Here is a 26,819-nt window from a genome sequence, read left to right as displayed (position 1 = left end):
TGGTCTTCTAACTTTTGTACTCATGCAATGCTGTAATTTCTCGGCATCTTTGATCTTGAAAGCTAAAACACCTGGCTGGGTGTGGTGGCCCATGCCTGTGATTCCAGCCCTCTGGGAAGTCAAGGGAGGAGGATCGCTTGAGCCCAGGGGTTCAAGACCAGACTGGACAACATAGTGAGACCCTGTCATTACAAAAAAATTAAGATAAAAAACTTAACTGGACATGGTGAGGCACACTTGTAGTCCAAACTACTTGGCAGGTTGAGGCAGGAGGATTGCTTGAACCCAGGAGTTTAAGGCGGCAGTGAGCCATGATTGTGCCACTGCACTCCTGCCTGTGTGAGAGTCAGACCGTGTCTCAAAAAATAAAAAAAACAAGCTGGATAAACACCCTAGTGAAGCAGCAGTGTGTTCTATCCCAACATACTCCTCCAGTGCTCTTGGGAGTTACAATTCTCAGCCTCAGCACAGTATTTCTTCCATGTACTAACGTGTTTTGCTTTATCTGCTGGTATTTTGAGTGTCTGGAGGTAACAAAGAGTAGGGATGGCGTTATTGTATTTATAAACATTATTTACAAATCTACTCAGTATTTAGGAGGGGCCCTGGGAAACACAGGGATTGCACTGCTAAATGGGTAAAGAAAAGTAGTTAGCTAAAATAAAACATACTAAAAAGAGAATTGGGGTGAGAGGCATGGGGGGCAGGAACAGAATTGAAATGGAAGCAGGAGAGAGAAGTGGAAAGAAAGGTTCAGAGTCAAACTCAGCCAGGGAGAGATGAACAAAGAGGTCTCTTGTTTGGTGGGACACACACACACACACACACCACACACTCTCAATAACTTTAAATGAAGTCCTCAGACTTCCTTCCTTTGCTACTAACAGAATATTCTATTTTGTTGGAACCGTGTTAAATATGTATCTTACTTTTATGCTGTTTTTGAAAACAGTTATTAAAAAAAAGCTATGGGGTTTTGTTTTTTAAAACAGTATAAAATCATATAAAATGACTAAAACTGTTAGAATATTTCCATAAATTTAAAGTTAACAGAATATACATTGATATTAAAAAGACAAATTGAATTTGCAAAAAATAAAATGACAGGTAAGTATTTCTTTAAAAGATGTTTTAGTCTAAAAAAAGCATTTTGAAAGCTTTCCTTAAGGTACCTAGGACAAAACACTTCTGTACAAAAACTGAAAAAAGCATAAAAACGGGGCAAACATACAATTTTTAAACTAATGGAAGAAAATCAGAATCTTCCTGTAAACTCCTACGAAGGGTTACAATGACAACATAAATTTTTATTTAAAGCAGTGGATAGCACTGTACCATTTACACAGGACATACCCAATATAATGTTCTTTAAAAAGGCATGACCGGAGACATGAAGACAATCTTCAGTTTTTAAAATTTTATCATTTATGCCTCTATTTCCTAGAAAAACACTGAAAAATTTTTTGATAATAAACCAGATCACTCTACCAAATGATTTACATAACTTTATAATAACTTAGGAACATATTATTTGTTCCATATCTAAGAATGTTTAGTAACTTTCTGGATAAAAAAGTATCATGAAAATTATCCTGTGGAAAGTCTATTTTTTTTCCCATGTAAAATTGTACTGCAAGCACTTCTTGCTAAAGGCTCACACAGTGAGACGAGACTGCCACCATGTGGGATAAGCATGCATCGCAATAAAAAATGTATATATTTCAAAATCAAATAATCCTTCAATGTAATAAGAGAACTACCACATCTTTTATTCTAAAACACAACAGAAACAGCGGTAAGTACTGTTTGGTCTTCTTTACATTTTTCAAGATTCATTAATGTGATACTCATTTTTGGTACAAGTAGTTGGACACTGACACTCTGTGGAAACTATCCATATCCTTGCTACTCAAAGTATGTTCCAAGATCAGCAGCATCTATATTAGCTTGAAGCTTGTTAGAGATGCAAAATCAGGCCACACCTCAAATGCACTGAATCCGAATCTGTATTTTAATATGATCCCCAGGTGATTCGTGTACACACTAAAGGGCAAGAAGCATGCACTTGGATTTCATTCCTATTCCTTAACTCTCACCCTGTCTCCTTTACTCTCAATCCACCCAACACAAGGGTAGGTGTTTTTCACCAAAAACTCCAGATAGTCAAGAAAAATATAGTTGGTGTTACCTGAGTTATATGATTAGCTTCACTTTCAGCAAATGTGGGAATCTATTTTTTATCAAATATTTTCTTAGGTTATTAATAGATTAATTCCATAATTCAGAAAAAAATTAGAACAAATTTTCCAGGAAAAAGGGCTTGTTTAGTTTCAGGAGAGATTAGAGTATTTTATTTTGCCCAATCAGAGCCCTTCAGCATAAAGAGACATTCATATACATATATATGAACATTTTCCAGAAACATTAATTTATAATACATTTTTTAAAATACCAGCTTAACGGTATTTATTTACAAAAATATTTCATTACCTAATCTTAAATTTTGCTGTGATGACAGTTTGTAAAGTACAGGAATGCAAAATAACTACAAAGTTTAACACGTTTTTAGTGTTTGCAATAGTGCTTTTCTTTTTAGATGAAACAATACACAGATTTTTTTTAAACCGTATTTCAAAATGCATATTCCAGCAATTACCTTTGAGATAGTTACTGGGACTGAGCAAGATTAAATAAAAAGTGCAGCAACTGAAAAACACCTGCAAGTTACAGTTTAAGGTATACACAAGCTAGAGCTCTATACCAAGCATGCTTGCCTCTGAAGTGGACAATGTTAGAAAAACTTAATCTTGCTCTTTTTCATATTGTCTTTTGGTAATGCATTTACAATGAACCAATAGTATAACTAGAAAGCAAAAGTGTTTTTCTGGTTCTAACTATCATGTGGAATAGAGGTCACACCTAAAGTATCACAGTACTATTTATTTACAAAAAAAAAAGTTAAAAAAATTAAAACAAGATTTACCCTCTTTGCATTGCTTTCCATTGCTATGTTGATTCTATTTTCAACTCCTTACACTGTCTTCAGTTGAAGCAGTTTAGACAACAAATAGCAAAAGTAAATAAACAAAAACAAACAAAAACAACTACCAAATAAATAGGATTCCATTGCCATTAACCTATATCCATTTGAAATGCCTGAGTCAAACAACCTACAATAAATACTGGTTTATTTACATGTCATACACTATAAAATTTTAAACGAGCCTCATTGTAAAATACTGGCAAAACTGACATTCATGATTTTTCCGATGTAAAGAATAAAATAAAAAGACCACTTACATGTAGCCCTGGATTACTGTACTGAATTTGTAAATGAATTGTGCCTATATTGTTAAAATTAATTTGACTGTATTAATAACTGAAGAAAGCAATGTTATAACCCTGGTAATTGGGAAGTTATTAAAATCATTTAATTCATCTGAGAAAGGTAAGCCAGTTTTCCCTTTTTTTCTTTTTTTGGTTGTTTTTGGTTGCAACAACTGTTTTCTGTCTACAGAACCTTTTTTAAAACTTCGGAGGCAGTAGTAAAACCATTAATATTCACAGGAAAAATAATTCCCATAGCACTTTACAAGAAATTGATCAGAGTGATGAAAAGTGCAATTAACAAAAGCTGTAAACAGTATCTTCACATTCATTTTCAAATGAAAAGAAAAATCTGTGGGCATAAATTTCAATCCAAGAGAACAAATACCCTAAAAGGGAAAAGAAAAAAAAAAGGACATTTAAGATATAGGAGTGCTTTTTTTTCCCCCAAAGTAAATACAGATTAAAAAGTCTAAGAATGCTGATCAAGTATCAAACTGATAAGGAACAAATTCTATAAACTACAAAATAAAAACCTTCATTGACAAAAATACATAAACTCTGTTTTCATTTTTGGAAATTTATTTTTAAAAAAGGTAGAAGAAAATACCTGGAAAACTATTTTAAATATATATATATATATATATCTATCTATATTTTAAAACAATAGTTAAGGTAGGCATCCAACAGCAAGCTGAAGCTATTGAGAAAGATCTTGCAATTATTGTTGTGGGCACTTTCCCCCAAAATAAAATTAATATTTGAAAATGCTCAATAGAGGGTTTTTTAAAGCATAGAAATGGTATCTTTCCTGTTCATGTGTGAAGATTTTTAAATGATGTATTATTTTTTAAAATTAATTGTATCTCGATATGAGATACCAGTATTTCTTATTATAAGCGTAAAACATAACTTTTTGTATGGATAATATACATACTTTTTAAGTACTTTGACTTAAACTTAACAAGTTCACCATTTTTAAAATTAAAGTACATTTATAAAAATTCCATTTTAAAATTAAAAGTATATTTTCTAGCAGTATGTATAAATATAACATGTTACTGTATGATCTTAAAACAAATCTGAAAGTGTTGCAATAATTTAAGACCAAGAACACTGAAACATACAGCAGATTATTTTACTATTTTTTAAATCTATATAAAACCCTATTAAAGGTTTTAAAACTGATCAGTTTATTTAAGGTACAGCTAGCAGCATATTCATGATTTTGGTATGTTTTATACACATGTATCACTTGGTTTAAACTGAGCAATGTGGATTAAATGATAATAAAAAGTTTTCATTACCTAAAAAAGTGCAGAAAAAATTCAAGTTTAAAGTTCAGTGCTCTTTATTTTGCTGAAACAAATAAAATCCCAAAAGTTAAAGTGTAAAATAAATCTTTGCCACAAAAAATTTACCTTTGGATATAGCTTTTCTAATGTCACATGAGAAATGCCTTAAGCAAAACATATATGGAAGATAGAACTCAGGGTAAAACTTTGAACTCCGTAGTGTCTTCCACATATTCTTCCTTTCCTCAGCTGTCTCCCCAGCACCCCGTAACCTAAAAGTATGTAACACTTTCAGACTTGTTTAAAACACTCACATATCTACAAGAAATAGCTTCAGAGGAACCTACAATTAAGAAGTTCTAAGCCAAAAAAAAAAAAAAATTGCTTCGCTCTTTAAACTACTGTACTTAATTAAATTGTAATATACTTACACATAATAACATAGACAAGTAGCAGCATTTTTCACATCCATAAAAAATCAAATGGAGAAGTTAGTAACAGCTCAGTCGAATCTATAACCATTTTTTTGGAAACACTTTGTACAATTGAAATGCAAAGCAAAAGTGTTAAGATGATGCACAACTTCAAATGGATGTAATGTACAGAATTTGTCAGAATATAAGATTTCAAATAACTTTCTCAGCAAATATATATGGATTTTAGTTTGAAAACTGAAATGAACTGGATATATGGTACATACAGAAAAACCACTTCCTACTTACAAACTACTAATCATGAATACTTCAATGATTTTAGAGTCAAGGACAAATGCAACAAAACAATGAGGATATGGAGAGGGCACACAAAAATCTTTCATTTTTCTGATATTTTCTATTTTGACTTTTTTTTTTTTGGTCAGTTTTCCTGAAATCATGGCTTGCTGGTGACTATTACTTTCTGTATTTAAAAAGAAAAAAAATTAGAGATGTTACCTCTCAAATTACAGTAAATTCCCTGGGTTAGTTATTACTGTAGACTGTCTCTTATCTACAGACAGAATCAAGTATAACTCTGAGAAGCTTATTTCCTACACTCAAACATACTTTAAGCTTTCTAATCGTAACTGAGTCTCTAGTTTGTTGTGCATAATTTGTAGATTAATTTAAAAATTAAATAACTCAAAACACTGATTCAAGATTTTCTTACAAAATCTTGGAAATCCATCTAAGGTACATGTATATATACTTCTATATTTGAAAATAATTACAAGATTAGTTCATTTTGTATACAACAGGAAAAATGACAGTAAAAATGAAGTTAATATACAAATATATTTGTGTTATATAACACAACATAACACAGCAAATTAAATAATTGCAGCTAATATGACCTTCCACATAGATAGGGAACCAACCAGTATATTAATCTACATAATGCTTTCTCAACTTCTTCAAATCCATAACTGTTGATTTTATTGATGACATTCACAAAACTGTACCTTTAAAATAGGACCGTTTAACACTTCCTGTGACATATCATGGAACTATGGGTTTACTGGGTAATAGATAACACAAATTAAGCAATTTATAAACTGCTGAATGTTCAGACAGCTGACATTAAACAGAAATATGTCATTCATTGGTGCTTTCTATAAATTCAAAAACTTTTGAAAAGGGCTTATTTAAAAAATATTTCTTTTGGCTTGATCAATTATCTCTATCACACACATTTAGTCCCTACCAAATGATATTTAAAGTAAACTTTGATGTAAACTTTTGTATCTAGTAGTGCATGTTATAAAATGTAAACATAAAAGCTTTATTAATGAAGAGTAGCGGAAAATATGCATAACAGACTGTATGAAAAAGTTAAGATGTCCTACATATTCCTTTAATGATCATATGGAATAGAAAAACAACCATCCTGTTTACTATGTGTTCTGATTATCTCTTAATGAAAAAACAAAATAATTTAAAGGAATTTTTTATAGAAGACAATATTTAAATTTCATTAACATTAATTTTAATGCTTCCATTTTGCTTCTACTGGGTTGCTTTAACAACAATCAATAATAATCTCAGATTAGTCTGTATTCTGAGATTGCTTACTTCTAGATCTACTAGGTGGTTTCTTTCCTGCTCGTAATGCTATTCTATGAAACAATCATTCATTGTCCATTGCTGGTCTTGAATTGTATTATATTCCAATACAGAAATAATTTAGTTATCACAGTGTACATACCTTCCTTTCTTTTTGGCTTTTTAAAACCTTGAAAGGATATGTACAGATTTATAGTATATTTCTACAGAAAATATTTTGCAGGTCATCAGACTAAACTCTTATATAGATAATTATTGACAACAGATGCTTGTAATTTTCCATGCGATAGCATGTGCGCTAAGATTTAATTGGCTCATCACCTGAGTGTATTGGAACAGTTAGCAAATAAAGGGCATTTTAAAAAGGGAGCTGAGCATTTTACTGAAATAATGAAAGTTTTTTTTAAGCAATTTTAATTAAAGAATGCAAAGGTACATTTGGTTAAACATTTTATAAAAATTCAAGCAAAATTAAAAACATAGCCAATTTCAACATTTCTACAAATTTAACCAGTATTATTTTGGTCAAATCCACCTTTAGCTGAATTAATGAGAACAAGGACAAGGGACATTGAAGTATTCTCCTCACCACAATGGAGGTTTTTCTCACTTTCCACACTGCATAGCCACTACATGGAAACTCCCAGAATGATGAGCAGTTCAGTCATGCTCTACACTTTTCTTTTCAATGAAAAGTGATGTATCTTCTTGTTTTGCTTTTGACAAAATATGAACAAAATACAAGTCTATAATAACAAGAATCCAAGAGTAGCTCATACACAAGTCAAGTATGTGTATGTTTTTATTATTTAAAGCCCACCATTCAGCTTATCTGTCTAAAGAGATGATAACAAACAGTTTGTTTCTTTTTCACTAATGATACTGATGATCAGTCAAAGAGAGGGAAAGTCCAAGACAGCTGTTTATAATCCAGTCCAATGACACATATATAACTATTTCAGCTTCAAGACTTCTGACTTATTGCCTCTACCCCAAACAGGTCAAACACTGATGGCAGATAAAACGGCACAAACCCTTTTGGCATACGAAAGTTTAATACAGGAATGATCCAGGATTAGTCCCTGCACCAAGTCTCCTCAGCAGTCCCCTTGGTTTCTTCATCTGTCACGTGTGACCTGTTTAATTCCCAAATTGTCAACTCATAACTGGCACACACCATATACTCCATTTTGAGTGCGTGTGAACACTCCTCAGTTAAAGCCACATGACTGAGGTAAAACAATGCATGATTGTGCTAGTAAAGAACAGTATTCAGTGACGAACATCCCTTTAATGTTAACTTTTCTAAAGAATGTAATAAAAATGGAAAACTTTTTTCCTTCTGGCTGAAGTTGGACTTATTGGATTCTGGTTGTCAGAACTGGTACCACTTCTTATCTTTATATTTCAACATAATCTAAAGGGGGAAAAAAAGAAAAACATGTTTTTTAAATGCCGGAACAATAACATTTATAAGTGAGTTCTATATTTTTCCAAAACATTATGTCATTCTGCAATATTCTGTAGTGCTACTATATTGCTTACTTCAAATCAACTTATTGAGAGCAGTAAGAACTATTCTATTTGGAGGAAAAAATACGATATACATTAAGAACTAGCCTAGAAGTTCCACAGATTTCTTAGAAATGTGACAAAATTTGGTGACTTAAGCTAGTAATATAAAAGTACGATGATTTTTATTTTGTACTATGAATTAAAAATAATGCTTGAAGAACTGGGGAATTAAAGGTTGAAAATGCTACTCCTCCTGCCGTCTCAAATTTACTGAGCATCTACCCTGAGCCAGACACTGCATAACACACTTTTCCTACTTGATTTCAGTCACAACCATTCTTGGTCTAGGCACTGTTTTTCTCCCCATTTAATAAATGAAACTGAAGCTTCTAGGGGTTGCCCAAGGTAATGCAGTAGTGAAACTGGAATTTGTGCCCATGCAGTCTAATTCAAGAACCTGCGATTGTAACTACCTCAATGTACTGTTTTCCTTAGACTCTGAAATATGGCTCAAGAACAACTGGTAGAAGGGAAAGTTAACAGTGTGAGATTAAGCTCTTTCCTAAATATTCAGAGTGTGAATATATTCCAAAATTGACTGAAGTGCTACATGCTGTAGAGATCATACAATCGGGTGTAGGGTTATGACAACAAAAATCCCGACCTAAATTGACCACCACAAGCCTGTATCTGAGGTGCCTGGGTATAGTACCAGTAATCATAAAGGATCTCTGAACCTCTCTGAAGCCCTAGACAAGTATCTTCCAGGTCAAGTTACCTCTTCATGCGTTCTAGGTTTCTGCATTTTTGAGCAAGGAGGAAATGACTTTTGGTTGAAAAATTTAAAAAAGAGCTACCACTATAAATTGGGTGCTCAAATATAAAAACAACCTTAAAATTGTTTCTTCAGACAAATTCAAAATGTCCTCCAGGGTCAGCCTAGGAACTAGGTGTGTGAAGTAACCTAGTGTAAAGCATCAAGGAAAGGCAGGCCTGTGTGTCAAAATGAAAAATGTGTATTTCCTGTAAAGGCTTTTAAATTCAGCTTTTCAAGAGCACGATGTGGTGTAAGGGGACCAGTCAGGGATCCCTACTTTACAGCATGTGTTTTTGAGCTCTATCATGACTTCCTAGGTCCACCATTGCAAAATGCATCTCTCTACTCCTCCATATGAATTGGTCCACAATGCGGACTTAGTATTGTTTATTTAAATAAAAAGGTTTGTCAATTTTAGTTATTTATATCTACCTGGAAGACTCAAGGAGGCAAATTATTTCTTTCTTTAGGACAAAGTGGTAGTAGACTCTGAGGCATTAAGAAAAATTAACATTGGTATTGCATTCCTTAAGAAATAGTTGCAAAGCTGCTAGCTACGCTTACCAAAAGCCTGAAGGTGGGCAGATTCCTTCAAAATTTATAATCTTATAGTAAGAAACCAAAGGCTATTGGAGATACATTCCTGTAATGGTTCCCTCTGGTGGCAAAAATCAGGAACTTGCAATTGTACAATGAATATATGCAAATTCATGGGTGTAGAAATACAATAGCTATAAAAATAAAATAACATTGATACTTGCTTTACCCAGAGCTTTTTGTTCAAATATCTGTTTGAGAGTCGTACCTCATGAGCATGTTTAGAAAATGACTCTGCACTTGATAACATGGCCGCAGTTCTTTCTTCCAGATCGCCAAGTTTCTGCCCTCTTTCATCTAGTGCCAGCCTGGCTCGTGCTAATTCACCAACAACTCCAGATGCTGCCCCTTTCACACCTTCAATGCCACCAGGGCCAGGAATATGCTGTGCAAGGCTCCTTGAAGCCTTTCCCGAGGACGATTCTCCAACTGAACACATTTGATAAATGAAAGAGTAACTCAAAACATGAACATTTTACTAATAATAAAATAAAATTTTTGGATTGAGTGGTAATATAATTGAAATAAAATTATAAAGTGAAATATGCTTAATACATGCTTTCTTTTGTTATGATTGGTTTAATAATTTTTAGATACTTTTTCAAACATGCAAAAACACAATGTACATTAAATATTCTATACTAGCTCATACAACAAGACTTATACAAAAAAGGAGCTGGTAAATATTTAATGAAACAAATAAAGGTATATTGTTATCAATTATATAATGGCAAAAACTGCTCTTTTGTGCAAAAAAAGGAAGATACTTAGCTTCAAATATACAGATTTAAATATACAGATTTGATTATGTTTATTTACTCCACACTTCCTCTTACTTAAAAATATACTGTGCTTAGGCTCAGAAGTAAAGATAAATGAAGAATATTATTCAGTAGTCTATTTCAGTCTCCAAAAATTGTAGGCATGCTATATTCTTTTCTTTTTCTCCACTTATCTTGTCACTTACCAAATGGATCACATTTTTCCATCAAAAGACCTTGCGATTCACTGTTTTCTTTCTCTTTGCTATCCAGATGCTTTTTACCTAACACTTAGATCACTGCAAAAGTCTTAAATTCTTTAAAGGCTGATCTCAAGTTTCCTGGTTCCTCAGCTTATATTTCTTTCTTTCCTTTTTCTTTAAATATAACTCGTATACCACAACATTTGCTCCTTTAAAGTGAATACACTGGCGATTTTTACTTTATTCATAAGGATGTGAATCACCACCACTACTAATGAATACCAGAGCATCTCATCACTGCAAAAGAAACTCCATGCCTGTTAGCAGTCACTTTCCATTCCCACTCTTTGCATTTCTTGGCAATCACTAACCTACCCTCTGTTTCCATAAATTTGCCTATTCTGAGTATTTCATTTAAATGGATTCATACAACAGGTGGCCTTTTGTAACTGGCTTCTTTCACTGAGAGTAATGTCAAAGGTTATTGATGTTGTAGCATGCATCAGTACTTCATCACTTATTATGGATGAATAATGTATTATTTTATGGATAAGGTGTATTTTGCTTATTCATTCATCAGCTGATGGACATCTGGGTTGTTTCCACTTTTTGGCTATTATGAATAAAGCTACTATGAACATTTATACAAATGTTTGGGTAAATGCATGTTTTCAATTTTCTTGGGTATATGCCTAGGCATAGAATAGCTGGGTGATGTGATAATTGTATGTTTAATTTTTTGAGGAACCATCAGTTTTCCAAAGAGGGTGCACCATTTTACATTTCAACCAATAATATATATGAGGGTTCCAATATCTCCACATCCTTGCCAACATTTGTTATTGTGAATCTTTTTGATGACATCCATCCTAGTAAGTGTGAAGTGGTATCACATTGTGGATTTGACTTGCATTTCCCTAATGACAAATGATGCTGAAGATCTTTTCATGCACTCATTTGTCATTTGCATATTTTCTTTGGATAAATATTTATTGAGGTTGATACTGTTTGGCTGTGTCCCCACCCAAATCTCATCTTGAATTGTAGCTCCCATAATCCTCAAGTGTCATGGAAAAGACCCAGTGGGAGGTAACTGAATCATGGGGGCAGGTTTTCCCGTGCTGTTCTCATGAGAGCAAGTCTCACAAGATCAGATCTGATGCTTTTATAAAGGGCAGTTCCCCTGCACATGCTCTCTTGCCTGCTGCCATGTAAAATGTACTTTTGCTCCTCGGCCTTCCGCCATGATTGTGAGGCCTTGCCAGCCATATGCAACTGTGAGTTCATTTAATGTCTTTTTCTTTATAAATTACCCAGTCTTGGGTATGTCTTTATTAGCAGCATGAGAATAGACTAATATACAGATCCACCTAAAAATCGGTCTATTTGTCTTCTATTATTGAGTTTTAAGAGTTCTCAATATATTCTGGACACTAGACGTAATCTGATATCAGATATGTGTTTGCAAATATTTCATCCCATTCTTTGGATCATCTTTTCACTTTCTCGTTAGTATTCTTTGAAGCACAACGTTTTAAGTTTTGATAAATTCCAATCAACCTTTTTTTTTCTTTGGTTGCTTGTGATTTAGGTGTCATATCTTAGAAACCACTGCCTAATCCAAGGTTACACAAATTTATACCTGTTTTCTTCTAAGAGTGTTACAGTTTTAGGTCTTATATTGAGGTCTTTGAGCCATTTTGAGTTAATTTTTGTGTGTGGTGTGAAGCAGGGGCCCAACATCTTTTTTTTTTTTTTTTTTCAGATGAATATCTAGTTATTCCAACATCACTTATTGAAAAGACCATTCTTTGGCCACGTAATTTTCTTGGCATCCTTGTAAAAAAAAAACCATTGGCCATAAATGTATAAGCTTATTTCTGGAGTCCCAACTCTATTTATGTATCTTTATGCCAGTACCACACTGTCTTGATGACTACAGCTTTGTAGTAAGTTTTGAAACTGAAATGTTTGAGTCCCTCCAGCTTTTTTCTTTTTCAATATTTGTGTGTGTGTGTGTGTGTGTGTGTGTGTGTCTGTATGTGGCTATTTTGAATTCTTTGTATTTTCATTTGAATTTTAAGAACAGCTTACTGCTTTCTGAAAAAAAAGTTGTGATTTTGATACGAATTGTGTTAAATGTGTAGATCAATTTGTGGATACTGCCATCTTAACAATGTTAAGTCTTCTAATCCATGAACATGAGATGTAGGTCCACTGACTTACATCTTAGTTTCTTAAAATGATATTTTGAAGTTTTTATTGTACATGTCTTATACTTCTTTGGTTAAATTATGTCTAAGTGGCTTATTTTTTGATACTGCTATAAATGAAACTGTTTTCTTAATTTCATTTTTGAATTATTCATTGCTTGTGTATAGAAATGCAATTCATTTTCTGTATTGATCTTGTATCCTGAAACCTTGCTAAAACTGTTTATTAGCTATAATTAGTTTTGTGTGGATTCCTTAGGATTTTCTAAAGATAAGATTTGCAGATCTAAAGATCTGCAAATAGAGATAGTTTTACTTCTTCCATTCCAATTTGCATGCCTTTTACTTGTTTTTCTTGCCTAATTTCCCTGGCTAGAGCCTCCACTCCTATGTAAAATAGAAGTGGTATGAGCTCTTTGAATATGCATATAAAATTTAGAATTAGCTATACATTTTTGGAAGGATTTTGATTAGAACTACATTAAGTGTATATGTGTATATATACATACAGACATCAGTTTTGAGAGAACTGGTATCTTCTATTGAATCTTCTATTCCATGAACATGGTATACTCATTAATTTGTTTGAATCTTCTTTAACTTCTCTCAACAAATTTTTCTTTTTATTTTATTTTATTTTAATTTTTATTATACTTTAAGTTTTAGGGTACATATGCACAATCTGCAGGTTTGTTACATATGTATATACGTGCCATGTTGGTGTGCTACACCCATTAACTTGTCATTTAGCATAAACAAATTTTTCTAATTTTCTACTTTCCTCATGGAGATTCTGAACATGTTCTCTTAAGATTTATTTCTAGATACTGAATTAAAAGAAATACTATGGGTGATAGGCAGAGTAATGTCCCGCTTCCCCCATAGAGGGCTACATTCTAATCCCTGGAACCTGTGAATATGTCACCTTATATAGGAAAAGGATCTTTGCAGATGTGACTAAGGACCCAGACATAGAGTTCATCCTGCATTATTTAGGTGAGCCTAACCTAATCACATGGGTCTTTAAAAGCAAAGAGTTTTTTTTTTTTTTTTCAGCTGTGGGCAGACAGAGATGTGGCTTCAGAAGAAGAGAGATATGCAAGGTTGTTGGCCTTGAATACTGACAATGGGACCAGAAGCCAAGGAATGTGGATGGCCTCTAGAAGCTAAAAAAGGCAAGGAAATGGATTCTCTCCTGAAACTTCCAACAAGAAACACAGCCATGGGAACACCCATAAGAACTGTGTTGATTTCTAACCTATGGAATTGTAAGGTAATAAATTTGGGTTCTTTTAAGCTAGTAATTTTGTGGTAATTTGTTATAGCAGCAACAGAAAACTATACAAATAGTAATTTAAATTTTTTCATTTTTTATTATTGTTAATATAAATTAAATTTTATTTTTGTATATGATTACATCTAGTAAGTTTGGTAACCTCTGTTATTTCTTTTTTTTTTTTTTTTTTTTTTTTTTTTGAGACGGAGTCTCGCTCTCTCACCCAGGCTGGAGTGCAGTGGCGCGATCTCGGCTCACTGCAAGCTCCGCCTCCCGGGTTCATGCCATTCTCCTGCCTCAGCCTCTCCGAGTAGCTGGGACTACGGGCGCCCACCACCACGCCCGGCTAATTTTTTGTATTTTTAGTAGAGACAGGGTTTCACCGTGGTCTCAATCTCCTGACCTCATGATCCGCCCGCCTCGGCCTCCCAAAGTGCTGGGATTACAAGCGTGAGCCACCGCGCCCGGCCTACCTCTGTTATTTCTAACAATTTAGCTATAGATTCTTTTGGTTCTTCTAAATATGTCATCATATCAATCATTTGCAAATGACTGTTTTGTTTTCTGTTTCGTATTATAGTACTTCATTTTTTCTTCCCTTTCCACACCCTCTAGGGACTTGAAAAGAATGCCGAATGTATGTGTTAATAGTGGGCACTATGTGTCATTTCTAATTTCAAAGGAAAAAATTTTAATATCATTTAATGTTCCTGCATTAAGAGTGACATTTGCAATTTAGTTTCTAGGAGTCTCTATCAGGAATGGATAAGATTTTTTTTTTTTTTTAATGATAAATCAACTTTGAATTCCTGGTACAAACCAAACTTGGTCTTGGTATATTATCTTTATTACATATTATTTGCTATCTTAATATTTCATTTCAGATTTTCTATCTATAAATGATATTTGTCTTTGTTTTTTTCCTTTCTAATACTATTTTGGTTTTTGGTGTCAAGGTTGTGTTAGCCACACAAAATGAGTTGATGAGTGTACCTATTGTTTCCTATCTTTTGGAAGAGTTTGTGTGAGAGTTGAATTATTTTTTTCCCTAAATATTTGGAAGAAATATTAATGAAGCCCAATTTGTACCAGAAGTTTACTTGCAGAAAAGTTTAAAATGATGGCTTCAATGTCTGATAGTTACAGTACTATTAGGATTTTTATCTTTTTGTCCACTTTCGTTATAATTGGTAAAACAACTAAATTCCTTCAAAAATAAAGTTATACATTACATTCTCTTATTTTTAACTTCAGTGTTATTCCTTTTTTTCCCATTCCTAATAGCATCTACTTGTGCATTTATTTTTTCGTGCTTCGTTTCACAAGAGGTTTATCATTTTTATTAGACTCTTAGAGAATCAACTTTGGCTTTTGTTATACACTCAACAGTTGTGTCCCCCGCCGCCTCCCCCTCACTCATATGTTGAAATCTAATCCTTCCCTAATGTAATGTCAGAAGTGGGGGCCTTTGGGAGGTAAAAAGGGTATTGTCCTCATCAATGGGATTACAGCCCTTAAAAAGAGGCCAGAGAGGTAGCTTGCTCTCTTTCCTCCAGGTGAGAATGCAGCCATAAGGCTGTCGGTAAGCCAGGAATAGGACCCCCAAACAACTCAATCCTGTTGGCACCTTGATCTCAAACTTCCAACCTCCAGAGCTGTAAGAAATAAGCTTCTGTTGTTTAAAAGCCACCCAGTCTATGGTATTTTGATATAGCAGCCTGAACTAAGACAGCTCTGTTAATTTTTCGATTGTATTCTACTATTTCATTAATATCTTAATCTTTTTTATTTGGTTTATTTTGCTGTTTTTCTAACTTTTTGAGATGAATGCTGAGTTCACTCATTTTCATGTTTTCTTTTTCAAATACTAATACATATTTAAGATTAAAATTTTCACTCTTAAGGATTACTTTAGTTGCATACCAATGGTCATAAATTCTGACACAAGGGTTATCCAAAGGTGTATATTTCTGTTTTCAAACATGTGGATTTAAACTTATCTTTGTTATTGATTACAAGCATAACTGCACTGTGATCAAATTATATACACTAAAGTTATTTTAACTCATTGAAATTTGATTGATATAACTGCTTATTATTAAATCTATATTTAGAACTTATGATGATTGAGAAAATGTCTCTTCTATTAGCTATGTCAATATTTGTTTTTAAATATTTTGAAGTCAAAATAGTAGGTACATTCAAATAATGCCTTAATGTCTAATTTTTCTTATATTAACATAGTTATACCAGCTGATTCATTTGTGATCATGCTTTTCCATCTTTTTAAATTTCACCTTTTTGTGTCCTTATGTTTTATATATGTCCCCTATAAACAATGTACATTTCTGTTTAATTAATTAATTAATGTATTTTTAGAGACAGGGTCTTGCTCTGTCACTCAGGCTGGGATGACAGTAGTATAATCATGGCTCATTATAGCCTCAAACTCCTGGGCTCAAGTGATGCTCCTGCCTCAGCTTCATAAGTGGGTCTACGGGTGCATACCACCACTAAATTTTTAAATTTTTTGTAGAGACAGGGTCTTGTTATATTGCCCAGGCTGGTCTCGAACTCCTGGTCTCCAGGAACCCTCCCGGCTAAGCTTTCCAAAGTGCTGGGATTACAGGTATGAGACTCGACGCTGGCCTTTTCTTTTCAAATTCAGTCTAACCATTTTTGTCTTTTAGCTGAAACATTTATTCTGCCTACATTTATTACCATTATTTATATTAAAGTTAAATCTACCATGCTTTATGTACTATCTGCTTATCCCATCTGTTTTGTATTCTCTCTCTTTTTGCTTTGCTTTGGAATGACTGTGTTTTATCTGCTATTCATCTGGAAGTTATGTTCTATTTTTCTAAGTTTTACAGGTTATCCTGTAAATTACATGTGTCCTTAACTTGTCAATGCCAATGAATACTTTTTACAAGTTTCCCCAAAAATTCAAGAATCTCAGATCACCTTAAATCCACTTACTGTTTTTAAATTCCTTAATGTTATGACATATTTTGGGCTATGTTATTGTCTGTGTATGTGTGTATACACATGCCATACACCTTTATTTTGCAGTTCATAAAGATTATATTAACTATATTTATGCACATTATTTTCCTTCTACCTGATGTGTACCCTTTAGAATTCCCTTTAGTGTGACGGCAAGGTTTACTTATTTGTCTAAAAATGTCTCATTCTTAAATAATTTTTGCGTATAGAATTATGGATTAAATATAATCAATATAATTTTCTGTCAATATACAGAAAATCATCTTACCATCTTTGGCTGTTGAGAAGTCATGTATCGGTCTCTATTTGTTAAAAAATATCTATAATTTTTCTCTAGCCACATTAAAGATTTTCTCTTTGTCTCTGGTGTACTATATTTTAATGAGATTAGTTAATTGAGAATTTTTAAAAACATCATTGGAATTAATTAGGCTTCTCAAATTTGTCGATCACTGTATCAATTCTAAAAAGTTTTCTGACTTATTTCTTTATATATATATTTACATTTATATATAAGTATTCTTTGCAGTCCTTCCTATTTCCTTTTTGAGAAGGTCTGAACTTATGTTAGATCTTCTCACAGCAACTTTTTTTAATCCTCTCCTACTACTTATTTTGTTTGTTTCTTTGTGCTGCATTTTGGATGACTTCTCCTAACGTATCTTTAAGTTACATAATTCTTTCTTCACTTTTGTCTAATTTGTGGTTAAGCCTATCTATTGGGTTTTTTATTCTAGTTTTTGAGCATCTCAGGTCTAGAATTTCTGGGTTTTTTCACATCTACTGCTACTGACTTCTACAGTTTTCAGTTACCTGATACAATGTTCAGGCATGATATTTAGCCTCTTGAACACAACAATTACGAATAATTATTTTATAGTCTGTGTCTGATAATTCCAATATGTGAAGTACCTATCCTGCCTTTTCTGTTTTATTAATCATGCTGTTGATTCCTAATGTTCCTGGTTATCTATGACTGGTTTCTGGTCATCTATGTTCCTGGTTATCTATGACTACATACTTGAAAAATTATTTGTAGAGATAATTTGAGGACTTGGAATATACTATATTCTTTCTGAGATCATTTTTTCATTTGCTTCTGCCAGGAGCTAGGGACTCTAGCAGTCTGGAAAAATCTTAATTAACAATTAACACTGAAGATTTTACAGGCCACCCAGATATTTGGAGCTGAGCTGAAAGTCGTGTGTGTGTGTGGTGGGGGGAGGTGGGTAGTTTATTCCCAGTTCACCCTTACTCTTAAATTATAGCCCTTTGGTGTCTTTGCAAATAGCAGGATTTATTTTAGGGTCCCCACTCTTGCCAGGTTGGGGAGCCCATCTTGCTAATCCTAGCACAGCTTAGTACCTCAGCCTCATTAGCAAAGTACTGCAGAGTCAAAGTGCCCCAACTTGTCAGGCTCTCCGCTCTGGGCTTCTTTCCCCACGGATACTGTTCTTGAAAACTCCTTACTATATGATTACTTCTTTGATGTCTTTAACAAATTTTAGAAATACATTTTCTGAGTTTTATATAACGTTATAAATTTTCCTCAGTGAGAATTTTATCCCAAATTATCAGTCCCCACTGACTTGAACAGTCTTCATTTTTTAAACTGAAATAAAACTAGAGACCAATCATTTGGGTAAGTTCAAAAAAATTTCATTGCACTGCTACTTACTGCTATTTAATGATGCAGTTTTTCCATTAGTCAAACAAACATGAAACAACAATTCTAAATATTTTAGAAAAAAAGAAAAAAATCAAAGGATAGATAACAGCTGCCATTTATAAGAAAGGTCAAGCATTCACTGATTCATTAGTTCATTCAAGGACAAATTATTTACTTGTATCAACTACGTGGAAGGTACTAAATGAACCAGAAGGTTTATCTTATGATGAAGGTTAAATGAACTAGAGTAGTTTTAGAGGTTTTGAAAGACAGATTAAATGTTAAAGTAAAAACTAAGTTAAGGTTATCAGTTAAAGAAAATCATAGCATTAAAATAACATCACATTTAATGAAAATAAAGTAAGTACTTCCTACATTATTTACTTAAAGTTGTGAATACTACTTTTTAGTAATCGAAAGTTATTCTGATTTTGGTATTTCCTTGAGTAAAGTATTTCCCTGATTTGGGATAGAATAACAGAAAATAATTTTATGTATTTTGTTAAAACATGGAAATAGTAACTGTGACAAAGAGAAAAAAGTGAACATAATTTACAGATAAAAAAAATTTTTGTATGGCTTGTTTCTGTTTTATAGATAGATTATCCAAATTAAATAAATCAACTTACATAGTTCTTCTCTGTCAAGAGATTGTGCACCACCTCCAAATAAGCCTTTAAAGAATCCCCTGTTTGGTGCTTCAGGTGTTTCTACAGGAGTGAAGAGTTCACCCAACATTTCCTTTAAAATCAAAACAAATTGTCACTGTTGAAATTTCAGGGAAACTAAACTATAATGAACAAAAGTATCACTGTAAACTCTTTAACCTAAGCTCAGAACATTACCTGTTGAGATTCACAATTAATGAGCACATGTCCTATGATCAGATACAGAACATGCTGATTTATTCAAACAGTACGTTTCTAAAACTAAAATATGACTTATTTGCTGCTTGCCCCTTTGTTCGCCTTTTAGGTAAACAGTATTTTTGCTTAAGAGTGTCAGGAGATTCTAATCTTTAAGACAAAATTTTCATATAACTCGTATGAATTGATAATAGGATTAATAATTACATTAGAAAGAATTTTTTTTTTTTTTTTTTTTTTTTTTTTGAGACAGTCTCACTCTGTCACCCAGGTTGGAGTGCAGTGGTGTGATCTTGGCTCACTTGCAGCTTCTGCCTCTGGGGTTCAGGTGATTCTTGTGTCTCAGCCACTGAGTAGCTGGGATTACAGGCACACGCCACCATGCCTGGGTAATTACTGTATTTTGTAGAGACAGGTTTTGCGCCATGTTGGCCAGGCTGGTCTTGAACTCCTGGCCTCAAGTGATCCACCCGCCTTGGCCTCCCAAAGTGCTGTACAGGCATGAGCCACCATGCCCGGCCAGAAAGAAGAAAACTTCTTAACAGCAAGTATAAAAGTCCAGCGTAATAATGATGATATGTAGTTTTGAAATTATAACTTTTAGCTGAATCAGAAAATTTATAATTTAGACACCAACTTCTTTTTTCACAAACACATGCTAGGAAGAGAATGATGCCAACATACACCTGGAATTTCAGAAATCTAGCGGAGAGATGGGAACTCTTCCTTGTACATCATCAGATTTTTCTGAAATTACTGTATTTTTTAGAGTGCAGAAATGGTAAAAGGAGAAAAGATTGCTGACATGTTACTGGTTTTGTTGACAATACAAACAGAGGAAAGAAGACTTTTTCTAAGACAAGGATGGTAGTGACCGGGCACGGTGGCTCACGCCTGTAATCCCAGCACTTTGGGAGGCCGAGGTGGGCGGATCATGAGGTCAAGACTTCGAGACCACCCTGACTAACATGGTGAAACCCTGTCTCTACTAAAAATACAAAAACTAGCAGGGTGTGGTGGCCTGCGCCTGCAATCGCAGCTACTTAGGAGGCTGAGGCAGGAGAATCGCTTGAACCCGGGAGGTGGAGGTTGCAGTGGGCCGAGATTACACCACTGCACTCCAGCCTGGGCGAAATAATCTGTCTCAAAAAAAAAAAAAAAAAAAAAAAAAAAAAAAAAAAAAAAAAAAGAGAAGAAAAGAAAAGGATGGTAGTAATATTCATATAAGAGTTCTGCTATATTCTGGTGTTATTACATCATTATAGTTGGAATAAAAGTATGTATTTTTCAGCGTTTCTTCCTTGGGGCTGGGCTAAGGCTGGTAAAGGATGTTCAGGTTTTCTTTTAGACATATCCATATTAACATTATCCCTCCACCCAGATTGCAAATGGGAGGAGATAACTATTAACATTACACAACAGTTTTATTTATAAGACTGAAGTGGACTGAAGCCTTTATGTTTTTATTTTCTTTCCTCTGGATTTCTATAAAGTGTAGTAAACCTAGAATAAAACACTTTCTGAATTCAATAAATCAAACTTGTTAAAACCCACTATAGAATATACTGATATTTATTATTATATTGAATTTACATTAAACTCTATAACAAAGGCAATTTTAGGCATATTTTAAATCTTTTAAAAACTGTATTTCACAGATCCTAATTTAAATTATATGTATTAAATTGTTATAACGTAAAAAAAATCAATAACAGCAACACAGCTATCATTTGGGTGTCTCATGCTAAATCAAAAGAAGAATATGACATATCAACAGCGATAGTTTAAAGGTATGCCTTTTAAAAAATTTGACCTCATTTTAGAATTAGAGTTTGCATTTCTTATTTGGTGTTTAATGAGCTTACAATTTTACAAGGGTAAAGTAAGAAATATAAAAACACCAGATTAAGCTCATTATATTTTCTGTAGTAGAATGAGTTATTAAACTTTGGAGCCAGATGGACCTGGATTTGATTCTCAATTTCTGCCTTTTACTAGCAGAAGACTCTTAGTCAAATTAGTCTTTCAAAGAAATGGCTTCTTCAACTTTAAAAGGGAGAGATAATGATAACTGCCTCTCAGGAACATTACTAGGATTAAAGATAATGAGCCTATGAAGTGCCAGGAATAGACATCAATAGTATATGTACAGAAGTAGAAAAATCTATCACATAGAGATGAAACCAATTAGAAAATACACAAGTCATTTATCTACAGGTTAATATTATGAACAGACATCTTTAAAGGGAGTTGAAAACTCAATGTTTCTTAGAGTCTAGATTATCTGCAGTCTTAATATAAAGGTTTTGGGAAAATACATAAAATAATATATATAGGTATTTTTTCACTTCTATTTAAATAAGAATTTTGATTATAAGTAAATCTACTATTTAGAATGATTCATGTTAATGCTAGTAAATGTTGGAGAACTCTAAAACAGATCTGTAATTTCTGTGATCTTGCTACATCTACTCATAGTAGACAGTATTTCTGAAACAAGACATTGGACTTAATTACTCTTCTAAAATATAAATATTCAGAAATAAATATACTTGTGTGATTTTAGACTCTTGCATATCATTTGTCTTGCATGTGAGCTAACAAGGTTAGAATGGTAAAATTTAGGACTAATTTCATGAATGGGTCAATGTATGGGCTTTGGTTATCCATACATTAGATGCCACTAAAAGTCCTTTACAGTGCATCAAATAATCACTGATTTTAATCATTTTAATAAAACTTTATACTGTAAGAGTATTGAGTCTGAAAAAATAAATATCTCCAGGATAAACACACAGCAATAAACTTCATACTGAACACACAATATATATGAGAAGCTAAACAGTTCAACTGTCATCAGTTGTTTACAGTGATTACTTGCGGTTTTGTTTATAAATTATAATCCTGAGGTGCTTACCAAAGTTACTTACTTAGTTGTTTTAAACTGAATTAATTGGTATGTTCCACCTCTACGATTATAGTAAATTTTGGTTAGGGTTCACAAATGAATATAAATAGTCCATTTGAAAAAAATATTTATTATAAATTATCTTTGTGTTTTTCACTATGGTATAGTTAATAATAATACTGTAAAAAGAAACTTAAGTATTTCAATCTATAAACATACCATTGACTAATTGCCCGTCAATGACAATTAAAAGTCCTGAATCCATTAATCTTTTAAACAGCTTTACTGAAGTATAATCAACATACAAAAACTGGCATATATTTGAGGTGTACAATTTGGTGAGTTTCAACATATGCATATATGCATGAAACCACCACCACAATCAACACTGTGAATATATCCATCATTCTCAAGTTTCCTTCTGCTCCTTTGTACGACCTTGTCTCATTCCTTCTTTACCCCCCATATCCAAGTTACTGCCGATCTGCCTTCTTTCACTATAATTTGTATTTTCTTGAGTTTTTATATAAATACAACATGTACTCTTTTTCTTGGCTCCTTTCATTAAACATAATTATTCTGAGATTCACTGATGTTGCTGATGGTATCGTTTACTCCTTTGTATTGCTGACTAGAATTCTACTGTATGATAAACTGCAATTTGTTTTTCCACTCATCTGTTGAGCACATCTGGGTGGTTTACAGTTTTTGACTATTACAAATAAAGCGGCTATGAATATAAATTTCCTTTTCTTTTAATTAAAAAAAAAATGAGTAAAGTGGTTGGGTCTTTGGTTCATGAAGGTTAACTTTTTAAAAAACTCCTGAACTGTTTTCCAAAGTGGTTATAGTTTTTTACATTCCCATCAGCATTGTATGAAGTTGTAGTTCGTCTATATCCTTGCCAAAACTTGGCATGGTATTCTTTTTAATTTTAACCACTCTCAAAGGTGTTTAATGGTATCTCACTGTGGTTTTACTTTGCAGTTCTCTAATGATAAATAATGTTGAAAATCTTTTCATGGTGAGCTTTCTTTTTGAATATTTTGTCTATGTTTTTACTGGGTTGTTTCTCTTCCTTCTGTTGAGTTTTAAGGGTCATTCATATATTCTACAGACAAGTCCTTTATTAGATTTATGTTTTGCACAGATTTTCTTCCCATCTATAAGTTGTCTTTTCATTTTCAAAAGTGTCTTTTGAAGAGTAGAAATTTTAAGTTTTGTTGAAGTTATCAATTTGTTCTTTTATGGATGTTGCTTTTGGTGTCACGGCTAATAAATCTTTTCCCAAAATAAGGTAACAGATGTTTTCTTAAGTTTCTTAAATCAGTTGTCCATGTACGTGTTTATTTCTGGATATTCTATTCTGATCCATTCATCTTGATGCCAAAAATACCATTCTCTACTGATTACTGCAGCTTTATAATAATCTTGAAATAAGGTAGTGTTAGCCCTTCCATTTTTTTCAGAGCTGTTTTGTGTATTTTAGTTCTCTTGTATTTATGTATGAATTTTAGGATAAATTTGTCAACTCCTACAAAAATTTCTAAAAAATTTTAAAAAGTTTTAAGACTTGAAAAAAATGTTTATTAATATTTTATAGTTTTTCAGTGTAGAGATCTTTCATTTTCCGTTAGATTTATCCCAAAGTATTTCATACTTTTGTTGCTATTATAGATGGTATGGCTTTTAAAATATCAATTTCCAAATGTTCATTGCTAATATATAGAAATAAGATTTTTGTATATTGTTCTCATATCCTACATCCTTGCCAAACACACTGATTAATTCTAGTAACCTTTACGGTAGATTTTATTAGATTTCCTATACTGACGATCATGTCATTGTGAATAAAGACAGCCCCTTTCCTTTTCTTTTCCTTGCCTGAGTGCACTGGTTAGAACCTTAATTACAATACTGAATGTAAGTGGTGAGAGTGAACATTCTTCTGTAATTGCTGATTTCAGGGAGAAAGAATTAAGTATTTCATCACTAAATATTATTTGAGATGTGGGTTTTTCTTACATGCTCTTTTTCTTCTGTTCCTTGTTTGTAGAATTTTTAAAAATCAGGAATATTTGTTAGATTTTGTCAACTGCTCTTTTTTAAGCTTTTTAATAAGATGGATCACACTGACTGATTTTCAAATGTTAGGTCAATCCTACTTTCCTGGGATTAGGTCTCACTTGGTCATAACGTATTACCCCTTTGATATATTGCTGAATTCAATTTGCAAAAAAATTTTTTTTTTTACAAATTTTGCTTTTATATTTGTGAGAGATATTGGTTTATATGTAGTTTTCTTTTCTTATAATGACTTGGTCTAATTTTGGTATCAGGTTAATGCTTCCTTCATAGAATAAGCTGGGAAGCAATCCTAACTCAGTTTTTGGAAGTTTGTGAACTGGTGTTATTTCTTCCTGAAATGTTGATAGAGCTCATTATTGAAGCCATCTAGGCCTGGAAGTTTCTTGGTCCAAGGTTTCTAACCTCTATTTCAATTTCTTTAATAGATACAGGACTATTTAGGTTATCTATTTTTTCTTCAGTGAGACTTGGTAATTTGTCTTTAAAGAAATTTGTACATTTCATCTAAGGTTTTGAATATTTTCGGCATAAACTTGTTCATAATATTCCCTTTTTATCCATTTCATATCTATAGAATATATAGTAATGAGACTTCTCTTATTACTGATATTAATAATTTGTAACTTCTTTCTTTGCATGGCTTGAGATTAATTTTATTAGTTTTGGTGTCACTGATGTTTTTGGTTTCACTGATGTTTTTCTATTGTTTCTTTGTTTTCCACTTGGATGTTTATTATTTTTTTTCTTGTGTTTACTTTGGGTTTAACTTGTTTTTCTCAGTTTTTGTTTTTTTGAGATGGACTCTCGCTTTGTCACCCAGGCTGGAGTGCAGCGGCGCCATCTCGGCTCACTGCAAGCTCCGCCTCCTCGGTTCACGCCATTCTCCTGCCTCAGCCTCCCAAGTAGCTGGGACTACAGGCGCCTGCTACCACGGCCGGCTAATTTTTTGTATTTTTAGTAGAGACGGGGTTTCACTGTGTTAGCCAGGATGGTCTCGATCTCCTGACCTTGTGATCCACCCGCCTTGGCCTCCCGAAGTGCTGGGATTACAGGCGTGAGCCACTGCGCCAGCCTTTTCTCAGTTTTTTAAAGTGAAAGTTGACATCATTGCATTGAGACCTCCTTCTTTCCTAATATAGGTGTTTCAGGGCTATAAGTTTGCCAAGTTCAAACATTGTTATTTTTTTCTATTGCTACGCTTTCAAGTTCACTATCTTTTCTTCTGTAATGTCAAATCTGCTGTTAATGCCATTTAGCATATTTTTCACCTCAAACACTATGGTTTCTCATCTTTAGAAGTTTGATTTTATTTTTGTATCTTTCATGTTTCTAACTTTTTGAACATATGGAACGCAGTTATAATTGTTTTAATGTCCTTCTGTGTGCCAATTCTGGTATGTATGTCAGTTCTGGTTTGGTTTCTACTGATTGTTCTCCTCATGATGGCTCATGTTTTTCTGTCTCTTTGCACGCCTGGTAACTGACTGGATACCAGACATGGCGATTTTCAGCTCATTGTGTGCTAAATAGTTTTTATTTCCTTTAAGTTTTCTTGAATTTCATTCTGACAGAAAACATTTTCATCCTTTTGATTCTTGCTTTTGCGATTTGTTAGGCATGTCTGTGGTAGTGGCTGATAATGGACCATCCAAGGATATCAGGTCCTAATCTCCGGACTGACAAATATTACCTGGCAAGGAAAAGGAGTCTATGCAGATGTGATTAAGTATCTTGCTCTGGGGAAATTATTCTGGACTATTGAATGGGTTATAATCCAATTACAAGTGTCTTTTTAAGAGAGAGAGGTAGAGAAAGATTTCACACACAGAAGAGGAGGTAATGCAGCCATAAAGGCAGAGATTCCAGTGATGTGGCCCAATGTCAAGGCATACCAGCAGCTCCTAGAAACTAAGAAGGGGCAATAAATAATTATCTTTTAGAGCCTCTGGAGGGAGCAAGACCTGCTAGCACATTGATTTTGCCTCAGTAAAACTGATTTTGGACTTCTGGCTTCTACAAGTATGAGCAAGTAATTTTATACTGGTTTTAGCCACCAAGTTTGTGGCCTCAGGAAACTAATATCCACACAAATTATGGGTTTCTCCACTCTGGTTGTTGGGAACAAGCACTGTTCCTGGAATGGTTTCAACAAATCCTCTGTTCCTTTCAGATGGTTCTTTTTCTGCTCTGAAAGCTTAGTCATGTGTACGTGCTGAATAGCACGTATGGTATACTC

The 26,819-nt window shown here is 33.3% G+C and overlaps 1 protein-coding gene across 4 annotated transcripts in view; it reads right to left on the bottom strand.

Moving 5' to 3' along the window:
- Positions 1-1,748: 1,748 nt before the first annotated feature.
- STXBP5 (syntaxin binding protein 5) overlaps positions 1,749-26,819 on the bottom strand; it is a 190,873-nt gene continuing 165,802 nt past the window's right edge. For all 4 annotated transcript variants that reach the window (XM_055266723.2, XM_055266704.2, XM_055266714.2 and 1 more), the window contains 3 exons: positions 19,351-19,462; positions 9,799-10,019; positions 1,749-8,078 (listed from right to left, as the gene is read on the bottom strand). In XM_055266723.2, the coding sequence (XP_055122698.1) occupies positions 8,037-8,078; positions 9,799-10,019; positions 19,351-19,462 (375 nt within the window). In that variant the 3' untranslated portion in view covers positions 1,749-8,036. The remainder of the gene's footprint in view (positions 8,079-9,798; positions 10,020-19,350; positions 19,463-26,819) is intronic.

The sequence above is a fragment of the Symphalangus syndactylus genome, chromosome 2 (genome assembly GCF_028878055.3).
Source record: "Symphalangus syndactylus isolate Jambi chromosome 2, NHGRI_mSymSyn1-v2.1_pri, whole genome shotgun sequence".
In the NCBI taxonomy this organism is placed as follows: Eukaryota; Metazoa; Chordata; class Mammalia; order Primates; family Hylobatidae; genus Symphalangus; species Symphalangus syndactylus.
Note: the sequence above shows the minus strand (reverse complement) of the source record. Positions and strands in the feature narration are given on the sequence as shown.